Source organism: Cricetulus griseus, chromosome X (genome assembly GCF_003668045.3).
Source record: "Cricetulus griseus strain 17A/GY chromosome X, alternate assembly CriGri-PICRH-1.0, whole genome shotgun sequence".
Classification (NCBI taxonomy): Eukaryota; Metazoa; Chordata; class Mammalia; order Rodentia; family Cricetidae; genus Cricetulus; species Cricetulus griseus.
Window position 1 is genome coordinate 20,934,925 of NC_048604.1, and position 11,836 is coordinate 20,946,760.

The 11,836-nt window shown below is 43.5% G+C and overlaps 1 protein-coding gene across 1 annotated transcript in view; it reads right to left on the reverse strand.

The window, feature by feature from the left end:
• Positions 1-3,392: 3,392 nt before the first annotated feature.
• Positions 3,393-11,836, reverse strand: part of Rab33a (RAB33A, member RAS oncogene family) — a 12,032-nt gene continuing 3,588 nt past the window's right edge. The window contains exon 2 of the mRNA XM_027433551.2: positions 3,393-3,848. Coding sequence (XP_027289352.1) covers positions 3,393-3,848 — 456 coding nt within the window. The remainder of the gene's footprint in view (positions 3,849-11,836) is intronic.

The following is an 11,836-nucleotide window of genomic DNA, read 5'->3' on the forward strand; positions in this document are numbered from 1 at the left end:
TAGTCTGATACTGTTCCCATTTGATGAGGTCCTCATAATAAGCAGGACAGTATTTAAGGTAGCTCCCCTTTATTTGATTTTTTTTATTGTTTTGGTTTTTTGAGCCTAGGTTTCTCTATGTAGGCCTGGCTGTCATAGAACTAGTTCTGTGGACCAGGCTGGCCTTGAATTCAAAGATCCACCTGCCTCTGTCTCTGCTTCTTGAGGGCTGGGATTAAGGGCATGGGCCAACACTGCCTGGCACCCCTTAATTTCCATACAGAGTTTGTGGGTAGGCTCAAATAAACCAGGCTTCTTAACCATGGTTGTGCCTAAAGCTTTCTCTGATTGTCTAAGATTCAACAAAAAGTCACAATGCTTTCTTAATTATTGGGGAAGAAATAAGTACCAACTACAGAGACAGAGCCAGTCATAAAGTTCCTTTCTTGTTCTGGTTCAGCTGCATTGTAGCTTAAGGCAATCAATATCAAGCTATAGCTCTTTTTTGGGGGGGGGTTCGAGACATGCTATAGCTCTTTTTTAAAAAAAAAAAAAGAGGGATTCTGTTTTTTTTTAACAAAGATTTTATTTATTATGTATACAACATTCTGCTTCCATATATATCTGCACACCAGAAGATGGCACCAGATCTCATAGTGGATGGTTGTGAGCCACCATGTGGTTGCTAGGAATTGAACTCAGGACCTCTGAAAGATCAGTTAGTGCTCTTAACCTCTGAGCCATTTCTCCAGCCCCCATGCTATATATAGCTCTTAACATAGCAAGTTCATAGGCTTCCCCTGGGAGAGTGAAGCCCTAGTGATTTGACAGGGAGTAATGTCAGGGCACCTTAAGGCCATTTCCTTTTGTAAGGACATCCTAGTGTCTAAATGACCGAGTTGAGGCCAGCATTTGTTCCTGCTACTTAGGCAAACATCCAGGAACTATTCAGTAACAGAAAACCACTTTGCTGCCATCACTAACTTCGCCAGCAGGAGGCATATGGTAGACGTGCATTTCTCCTTGTAGTGTCAATTTTGTCTCTTGCATCTAGAGTGGCACTCAGTGTGGAAGTGTTTATACTCAGGATTAGTCTTCCCAAGTCTCTTGAAGTTAAGAGGCTCTTAGCTACTAGTTTCAGGCAAACAGCCCAAGGACAATGGGTATGACCAAAATAGGTTCATTTTTCTTGTTTAGCGCCTGAAAGGATCCACTTCACCAGGTTGAGTTCCCTGGAAACCCAGAGTGTCCTATTCACACAGCTGTCTTTAGCGCTGTCACTCAAGATTTTAGAGCTTTTAAGAAAGCTTAGGGAAAGCTATACACATACAGACATGAGGGCACCACAGAATCATCTGTGGACATTTAAGTTTCCAATTCCTGAATATCACTTTAGAGCTTCTAGATAGAATGGTTTGGAAAGCTCTACTGTAACTAATTGAGATCCTGCAGTTAGCTCGAACCAGAATTTAAGAACCACTAATCCAAGGGAATCCCAGATGAGATTATTTCATCAATCCTGATGCTCCTGCACAGCCCTTAGGGGCACAGACAGCTGAAGGACTTGGAATCTAAACAAGGCTTTAAGCCAGGTGGTTGCTCTGTGTAAATTGTGCTGGCCTCGACAGGAAACTTAAAGGTAGTTCAAGAGCCTAAGCTGGCCTTTCCAAAAGAAGCAAGTACCCTTCCAGGAAGATGATGACAGATGACCAATGGAGAAAGGTATCCATGAAGGAAGGCAGCAACTCTGTCCCCATAAGTGTTTGGAGATAATAAACTCTACCTCTACTGGCATTTGCTAGTAAACATGGCAGAAATTAAACTTTGCTTTCTAGAAAGCTGTCTGGACATGGCTGTGCCTACCCCACCCCAAGTGGACTTAAATCCCTTTCCTGGGTTTATCCAGCTATTCTGAACTAAGAATCTTTTCTGGCCTGGCCCTAGGCAGAGGTGCTCAGATCAGCATCTGGTCTTGGACTCAAAATAATTGAGGTTATAGCCCTTAACATCACTGACCTTGGCCACAGTACACCCTCATTCTGGATACAGGCCTCTGAGAAAACAAGTACAGTCTGAGTCATGATTGTAAGATATTCAATCATGGGAAAGCATACTAACCAGGGTTTCATAAGTCAGCTCTTTTCGGTAAAATGCAGAGGTAAGACATTGGGTATGGACAGCTGACAAGAAAACCAACTCTAACTAGGATACTAAGGACTGGGATCCATCTTTCCAGCCCTCTGTTATTGAATTCTTGTTTCTAAGTAATTGCATAATTGTGTAACTGGGTCACGGGGTATTTGAAATAGGGGATGTGTTTCCTGTAACACATATTCCATGGCATCCTTTGCATAATCTGTATCTATTAGCTTGAGCCTTGCCTCGTCCAAGAAAAGGCCACAGGGAACATACATCTACTTCTCATGATGAAATGTGTGAGGAAGAATGGAATTTTTGTGAAAGAACTATAATTGTGAGGCGGGCTACTTTCACACTTCAGAAAAGGGGGAAGAAAGATCCAAGGCACACACCTAGGGAATGCAGGAAATGTTCAGTCCATATCTCCTTTCAAGACTTCACAGAGCCAGGTGAAGTGGCACATACCTTTTAATCTCAGAATTTAGGAGGCAAAGGCAGGCAGATCTCTGTGAGGTTGAGGCCAGCCTGATCTACAGAGTGAGTTCCAAGACAGCCAAAACAAAACAAAACAAAAACACAAAGCCACAAAGCCAGGTGGTGGTGGCACGCACCTTTAATCCCAGCACTCGGAGGCAGAGGCAGGCGTATCTCTGTAAATCTGTGAGTTTGAGACCAGCCTGGTCTACTCAAAAGAACAAAAAAGCAAAGAAGGGGGAGAGAACAGAGAGAGAGAGAGAGAGAGAGAGAGAGAGAGAGAGAGAGAGAGAGAGAGAGAGAGAGAGAGAGAGAGAGAGAAATCAAGCAACCAAATAAAGGCTTGTGACTGTCAAAAACCTCTCTTCATGTGGCTAGGGATGTAGCTCAGTGATAGAACTTTTTTGTTTATTTTTTGATACGGGGGTTTCTCTGTGGCTTTGGAGGCTGTCCTGGAACTAGCTCTTGTAGAACAGGTTGGTCTCAAACTCACAAAGATCTGCCTTCCACTGCCTCCCGAGTGCTGGGATTAAAGGCGTGTGCCACCACTGCCAGGCCAGTGATAGAGCTCTTTGTTATCAGATGCCAAGACCCTAGCTTCTGGCCTCAGCACTCCAATAAAAAAAAAGTCTTCTTGGAAGAAAGCAAGACATAAAGGCATGTGGTAATCTATACAAATTTTATTTTGATATCAGTTTGTATGGAAACAAGCAGGTGTCAGCATTATTCAGGCACAGAAAAAAAAGGGAAAGAAAAAGAAAACTCCAGTGCTAATTCTCTTATATTTACACCATTTGGTTTCAACAAGGACAGGAAGCTTTACTGTTAGCTTCCTGTGGGAACTCCAGTTTCTGCACCTTGCCTTGCTGCCTCTCAGAATCACGATACAACAGGGATTTCTGGGCCTTCAGTCGGCAAGCCAGGCACATGAAAATTGACTCCACGTTCTGGCTTTCTTTGGGGTCCTTGGCTGATGTCTCAAACAAGAGCATGTTGTGGGCATCAGCAAATTTCAGGGCTAAGTTGGAGGGTACCTGGATCTGTTCCCTCAAGTCACACTTGTTACCCACAAGCACCTTTGGAACTAGTGGGGGCACAGCGTGCCCATTGCATTCTTGGATCCACATTTTTAAGTTGGTGAAGGAGGTCATCTTAGTGACGTCATAGACAAAGACCACAGCATGTACATTTCGGTAGTAATGCTCGACCATGCTTTTACGGAAGCGTTCCTGTCCTGCTGTGTCCCACACCTGAACCTGCAACAGAAACCCATATGTGAAGTTGCAAAAAGAAAAACGAGCAGATGAGAAAAAGCATAGTTTGAAAGCATTCAAAAACAAGGTTACAAGTTCTGATACAGCAGATTAGCAGAATGGACCTATCAAAGCTCAGAGAGAAGTTTGAGAGTTTGCTGATTTTTCTTCTTAAAATTGTTGAATGAAAATACAATGCTGAAAAATATAAAGGAATGTAGTTTAAAAATAATACACAAGGGGCTGGAGAGATGATAGCTCAGAGGTTAAGAGCACTGACTGCTCTTCTAGAGGTCCTGAGTTCAGCTCCCAGCAACCACATGGTGGCTCACAACCATCCATTATGAGATCTGGTGCCCTCTTCTGGTGTGCAGATATACATGGAAGCAGAATGTTGTATACATAATAAATAAATAAAATCGTTAAAAAAATAATACACAACCAGAGAGTTGGCTCAGTGGTTAATAGCACTTGTTGCAGAGGACCCAGGTTTGATTTCCAGTATCCATAAGGTAACTCACAGCTGCCTGTAATACAGTCCCAAGGGACTGGATGCCCTCTTCTGACTTTTGCTAGCACCAGGCGTGCACATAGTGCACTTTACATACATGCAAGCAAGAACACTCATACACATAAAACAAAGGATCTTTTAAAAATAAAAATAGCGACTGGCCTTGGTGGCACACCCCTTTAATCACAGCACTCGGGAGGCAGAGGCAGGTGGATCTCTGTGAGTTTGAGGCCAGCCTGGTCTACAAAGTGAGTTCCAGGACAGCCAGGGCTGTTCCACAGAGAAACCCTGTCTCAAAAAAACAAAATAACCAAAATAAAATAAAAATAGCACACAAATTGGTCAAAATTTCTGGGGGTCAATGTGACAATTTTACCAATAATGTTAAGATTGTTCACAACTCTTAAAACCTGTAATCCTACCTCTGGGAATCTATACTAAAGACATTGAAAAGATGCTCTCAAATTCTGTTTAAAATATCTTGATCGCAATGTTATTTTTAACTGAAGGAAAAAATATTCACAATGAGAGGAATAGCAGATATACATATACACACTAAAAGTAATATTTGCATCAATTCACATCTACAATTCAAGCACTCAAGGGTAAGGCAAAAGGATTGTTGTGAGTTCAAGACCAGCCTGGACTACATGAAAGAAAACAAGCAAACAAACAAAAAACCCTGTCTTAAAAGACTAGAGAGAGAAAGTGAGAAAGAGAAAGAACATATAATATTTTTCAGGGCTGGTATGTTCAATTTTTAAGTGACCCCAAATATTATTTCATATGACATAATCTCAATTTAAAAAAAAATAAACACAAGCTTATTTGTAGGAAAGGCTAGAATTGTATATACCAGGATGCTAATGGCCATTTGAATATAGGTAATATTTACTTTTTTCCAAAATTTTCTAGTTTAAAATACATGTTACTTTGTAGTGTTTTCTTTGCCATCATTGTTGTTTTGACTCAGTGTCTTAACATAAATTAAGCTGGCCTCAAACTAGTGATCCTCCTGCCTCACCACCCTGAGCTCTGGGATTATAGGCATGCACCTTCTTACCTAACTTTGTATTACAAGATTAGAAAAACTCAAATGAGTCGGGTCAGATTAAGCTACAAAGCAAGTTGGAGGCCAGCCTAGACTAAATAACAGCCTGCTTTACTCACATCAGAAAAGCAAAGCTAATGTTAAAAATCTCACCATTGCCAAGCGATGGTGGTGCACTCATTTCATCCCAGCACTCAGGAGGCAGAGGCAGGCAGATCTCTGTGAGTTCAAGTCCAGCCTGGTCTACAAAATGAGTTCCAGAGAGCCAAGGAACACAAGACAGCCAAGAAACACAGAGAAACCCTGTCTAGAAAGACAAAGAAACCCTCGCCATTTAGCTTTGTTTATTGAAATGAGATCTCATTATGTAGCCAAGGCTGACTTCAAATCCATGATTCTCCCTCCTGTCTCAGCCACCATAGTGCTGGAATTACATGCTTGAGCCACCATGCCTGTTTTTCAATTTATTTTTAAATTCACTTCTTTGTTATGTAAAAGATCATTTAACCAAAGCTACACAGAGAAACCCTGTCTCGAAAAACCAAAAAAAAAAAAAAAAAAAGATAATTTAATTCACTCTATTTTTCTTCTGCATCTTGGCTTTTGGGATAAAGGCCAACTTATGAAGAGAAAAATCTGGTATCAGCAACATATGCACATACACAATCCCCAGGAGGACTACTCTGGGAGTCAACATATATTCAAGCCCAATGTTATTTCCTGTGATATAGTCAGGGTCTGGGACAACAGATATTCATACTGAAAATGATGATCTCAAGACCCTAAAAAACTTCTCAATTATCAGCCAGGTGGTTAATCCCAGCACTCGGGAGGCAGAGGCAGGTGGATCTCTGTGAGTCCAAGGCCAGCCTGGTCTACAAGAGCTAGTTCGAGGACAGCCTCCAAAGCTACAACAGAGAAACACTATCTCAAAAAACAAAAACTTCTCAGTTACCAACAAAATTTTGTGGTGGTCACTAATTTGACTACTGTGATTCTTTAAATGAATTTTATAGTGTTTATTTGGAATTAGCAGTCAGTATAACCTATGGAATATAATTGAATCTCCCTGCTGAGTGAAGATCTTATAAGACTGTCATTCTGAGCATCAGTTTCCATTGTCCTGGCTCTCTTTCATCATCCTCCAGAATCTTTCAGCGAAGCTTTTGAAATTGCATCTTCAATTTGGATTTTTCTTTGGCAGAAGCTCACTTCTAGCCTGGCCTCAGTTCTTCTGTCTCAGCCTCCTAGTGTTGGGGCTGCTGGTATTTGTCACCAGTCTCAGCTTCCATTTGGACTCTCAGAGACCCTGGTCAGGCTCTCCTCTCCCTTTGTCTGGACTGCAACAGTCATTGGTTTCTGGTTGTCCCTATTCCATTGCCCCCTGAATGCTGCTGTCCCACTAGCCACCTGCATCCTTGCTTGTACCTGTGTATCATCTTCCTCTTCAGGAATTGATGGTAGCCCTCTCCTGCATGTGGTGTCAGATGGAAATATTTCAGTCTGTCTTAATTTGCCCCATCCACATCTTTCAAGATACTCATCCACATCTTTCTCTGTGACTGTGGTCCACTCGTCCACCCTTCCACAGCAGATCCTTATCCCAATCTCAACCATTCTTGAAGACTCAGCTTGTACTTCTACCTTCATCCTCAAATCTTTCTTTGGGGGAGAAGGGCTTTTTTGAGACAGGGTCTCTATTTAGTCCTGGCTGTCCTGAAACCCACTCTGTAAACCAAGCTGACCCTGAACTCACAGAAAACCACCTGCCTCTACATCCCAAGTGCTGTCATTACAGACATGGACCACCATGCTTGGCTCAAATCTTTATCATTTTCATTTACAAATGTATCATTTGATTATTTCTATTTTATGTGTATGGGTGTTTTGCCTGCACCCTATGCCTGTGCAACACATGTATGCGGTGCCTGCAGAGGCCAGAAGCGAACAACAGATCCCCTGGAGCTGGAATTACATACAGAGAGATGGCTATCGGCTACCATAAGGGTGCTGGGAATGGAACCCCAGACCTCTGGAAGAGCAGTCAATGCTCTTAACCACTGAGCCATCTGTTCAGTGTCCCCATCTGCAAATCTTTTCTAACTTCTCTACAATCTCTTTTCTTAGGAATATCGATTGCTCTTTGGGTATACATCATACCATTCAGAATACACTTGTGCGTTCTCTGTTCCTTCGGTGCTGCTGCTGGTTCCTTGCTGACGAAACTGTGTGTAGGCAGTGTTTTTCAGCTTTGGATTGTACATCATTGAGGTGCTGGTGGCAGTGGTGATCTAAAGCAGTCTTGGCCTGAGCCACTAGAACTACCAGCAGTCGGACAGCTTAGGTAGCTGCCAAAGCCATTTCAGAGAAAGCATCTGACTTTGGTTACACACAAAAATCAAAAATCCTCAAAAGACTTTTTTGTTTCTCTAAGCAGAGACAAAAAAATGATGTTTATTCCCTCTACCTTTCTGGTTCTCTAAAGAGCAAGAAAGAAAGTGCAGGGGGAGAGTGATGGAGGTGGTGGGAGAAAACAGGCCTGGTACAGGAATATCATTCCCACTTGGCTCCGGATCGCCACTTCCCACCCCCACTCTCTGCTAGTCTTAATTCTTGCCTCTGAGTGAAGCTGAATCCCTGTCGGCCCTCAGGCATGTGGCAGATGCTTTAACACCATGAGCTCAGGATTCTAAAAATACCTACAGGAACACGGGTGGGAATGTGTGAGGTGTTTGAACTGAGGAAGGTTGGCTGTTTGGCTTTTCCTTGGCTTCCTAATTGTGTACACCACCCAAGTTGCCAGAACTGTAGGGAGAGCCCCTCTGCTGGAGCTCTCCTCTGCCTTTCTGAAGCTACAAAGAAAACCTTGAAGCTTTCATGTAGAGGCTTGGGAGTTTGGGGGTAGTTATTGCTCCAATTCCAGCTCTATAGAAACCACATACAAAGTTTTTGCACCCCTGTCTGTGATGAGACAGAAGCCCGGAAGCAGGCTACTCCCTGCAGAAAACAAGAACTAGCAGGTATGGCCTCAAAACCTCTAAAAGGGAAGTACTTCAGCAGGCTCACTGAATGCATGGAGTGGGCTGTCTGTCTGGGTATGCACTTTTCCTGTCCTCGGCATCCTCACAGTCCTTTCATCACTACTAGGAAATGAAAGGAGATGCTTCCCCTCCTCTTTCTAACCTTCTCAGAGGACATGATTGAGGCCTGCCCCTTAGTTACACATGCCTGAGATGCTCATCACTCTCAGAGGGCCAGCACGATACAGTGGAGTCAAAGCAACTGAAATGCGAATCTCTCCCCAAATCACATGCTAGTTGTGTGTCTTTCTCAGCTCCAGCATCCTCATCTGGTATGTCTTGTTGGCATTCCTTGGATAAGCATGACACTGCCTAATAGATTCCAGAACTCCCCAGATGCCCAAATCATGGAAGCTCAAATGCCCTTTGTAAAACAATGTACTGTTTACATATTGCCCTGCACACCTCTTTCTACATGTTTTTAATGATCTCTTCTTATAATGTTTGATACAATGCAAATGATCAAAAATACTTGGTGTAATGTATTGTTTAGAGCATAAGAAAAAAGTCTGTTTATGTTTAGGTAGATGCATATGCGCACATACCTGCGTGTGTGTGTGTGTGCTCACACACACATCCCAACACACACAAGATCTCATATAGATCAGACTGGCCTGCCTCGAATTCCTTATGTAACCAAAGATGACCTGGAGTTTCTGATCTTCCTGTTTCTATTCCCCGAATGCTAGGTTTTCAGGCATACCTCATGGGGCCACGACTATGTGTCACTAAGGATTGAACTCAGGACCTCATATTTGCTAGGCAAGCACTTTACTAACAGAGCTATACCCCTAGTCCCTGCTTTTTTTTCCTAAATATTTTATTCTCAGTTAGTTGGACCCCCTTGAGCACAGAGGGCCAGCTGTAGACATTCTTTCTTCGTCTCAGGCCTGACACCACCACTGAATCTACATGGACAGTTGATGGAGTAAGTGGAACTGGAAAGACAGCATTCTGGCTTCCACTTAGTAGCCGAACCTTACTTTCCTCATCTTTATAGGGGGGACTTGAACTTCTGTGTGGTTGCTAGGGTGATCCAATGAAATGACAAATGAGAAGAAGCTTTTGTTAAGATGTGAAGTGCTCAATGAATATTAGTCGTTATCATTGTCCCAGAAAGCACATCAAACCTTTGGCACCGTGCCTTGGCTCTACTGGTTCTCCTTCTGCAAAGCTTGGCTCTAGAAGCTTGAAACGGGGCAAGTGCAGCCAGTGGGAAGAGGCAGAGAGAAAGGTGCATTTTCTTGCCATGAGTGTCTTGGGATAGGCCCAGATTAATGGGGTGATGGGCAAGGGTTGAGGGGCACGGGGTGGAGAGCTGCCACATCCCTGCCTGAATGAGCTGCAGCAAGTCGTCCATCCCCTGCACACAAACTTAACTAACCTGGCTATATTTTTTTTTATCTAGGAGACATATCTGTCATCATTCTATGAATGTCCTTTTGTTAGAGGCCAATGGCAGAAAGCAAGCGTGCAAAAAGGAGAAACAGCATTTACAACCTTTGGTGGATACTCCCATGGATGATTGGGAAAGTTTAAAAGAAACCTTTTTTTTTTTTCTCAAGACAGGGTTTCTTTGTGTAGCCAAGTTGTCCTGGAACTAGCTCCATAGACCAGGCTGGCCTCGAACTCACAGAGATCCACCTGTCTCTGCCTCCCGAGTGCTGGGATTAAAGGGGTGCGCCACCAATGCCCGGCTAAAGGGAATCTTTTTGTTAATTAGCTGGACTGTCCCAAATGTGTCTAAGATGCACACATCCACAAAGCTGACACACATGGAAGCGAAAAGGAGAGAGACAAAGACAGACAGGCAGGTGCACATATGTGCTCTCTCTCTCTCTCTCTCTCTCTCTCTCTCTCTCTCTCTCTCTCTCATACACACACACACACACACACACACACACACACACACACTGAGGAAGGGAGAAAATTAAAGGGGGAAGAGAAGGAGTGGAAGGAAGATGGAGAGGAAGAAAGGGGAAGGCAACAAGGGATGCACACAGTGATGGATAATGAACCATTAAGCTCTCTGACAGAAGATGGAAGCGTAGAAACCCCACTGAAGACATGATGTCATTCTGACTACAGGCTGCTTGTAAGTCACACTGAGCTCAGCCTCCTTGCACTTAGTAATGTAACACAGGAAGGTGTTTTCTCCCCGTGATCAGTAGAGGGGGAGAACCCTGCATCTGGGCCATGCCTGCCTATAGCCATGGCTGCCCCACTGTGGTGCTGCTTAGCCTGTAGGAGTACCCAAACCAGACAGAAGGGTTACTTTCTGGAAATTTTACCAAGAATGGTTCAGCAGTGCCTCCCCACCCCCAGACCTATTCATTGGTTTCTGATGCTTTTAGCCCGAGACAGACACAATATGGTTTAGCTAAACCTGTAGGTGACACATACATAATGCTTAATGGTTATTAAGAGAAGCTCCTCCCTTCCTTGGGGAGTTGGAAGATGTCTCCATCTTTCCCAGATTGATCAGGAAAAGCTGCCAGCTTTCCTGTGTTGTCTTTCTCCGTGCTGCTCGAATAGATAACCTTCTGGGTTAAATGAACTTAGGACTTGTGTACTCTTCTAAGCCTGGCAATAGGAAACCCAGAAAGAGCAGCAGAAAAGGGATGAGTAGGCCCTCACTATAGGACTGATCTTGTTTGATCTTAGGTAAGTCACTTTCCCTCTTGGAGCTCCAGTCCCCTACCTGCAAAATGAGGACTTTTTTCTAAGGTCTTTTCTAGCTCTGGACACCTGTAATTCTCATGCCCAAAGGAGACAGTCAAGGTGTGAAAAGTAAACTCCAAGTACTCTGTTATGTGTCTTGGGTGCAAGCAAAACAGATTTCTTGCTTGAATTTTATTTATTTATTTATTTATTTATTTATTTATTAAGTGGTACTGGGGATATGACCCGAGGCCTTATATATGCTGAAAACACATTGCACCACTGAACTACACCCCCAAACCTGAAGGAGACAACTTGAAGGTACTTAGATCCTCGGGCCCTAGCCTTGAGTTCCTTGCCTATGTAGTCTATCATCACTCCCAATCTAGGGGGCTAGATATTACCTTCTAAAGAAGAGGTCAATGTAAAGAACATGGGCTCTGGATCACAGTTGAAACCCTAGCAACCACAAAGGATCCCTGTGCCTATGGGCAAGCTATTTCATCCTTCTCAAACTCAGTCTCTTTATCGGTCAAAGGAAAATGATAAACATCCCGATTCTGGCCTGGCAAGATAGTTCAACACTTGGCACCCGGCCTAATGTCCTGACTTCAATTCCTGAAACTCATAGGGTGGAAAGAGAGAACGGGTTCCACAAGTTGTCCTCTGACCTCCACACGTGCACTGT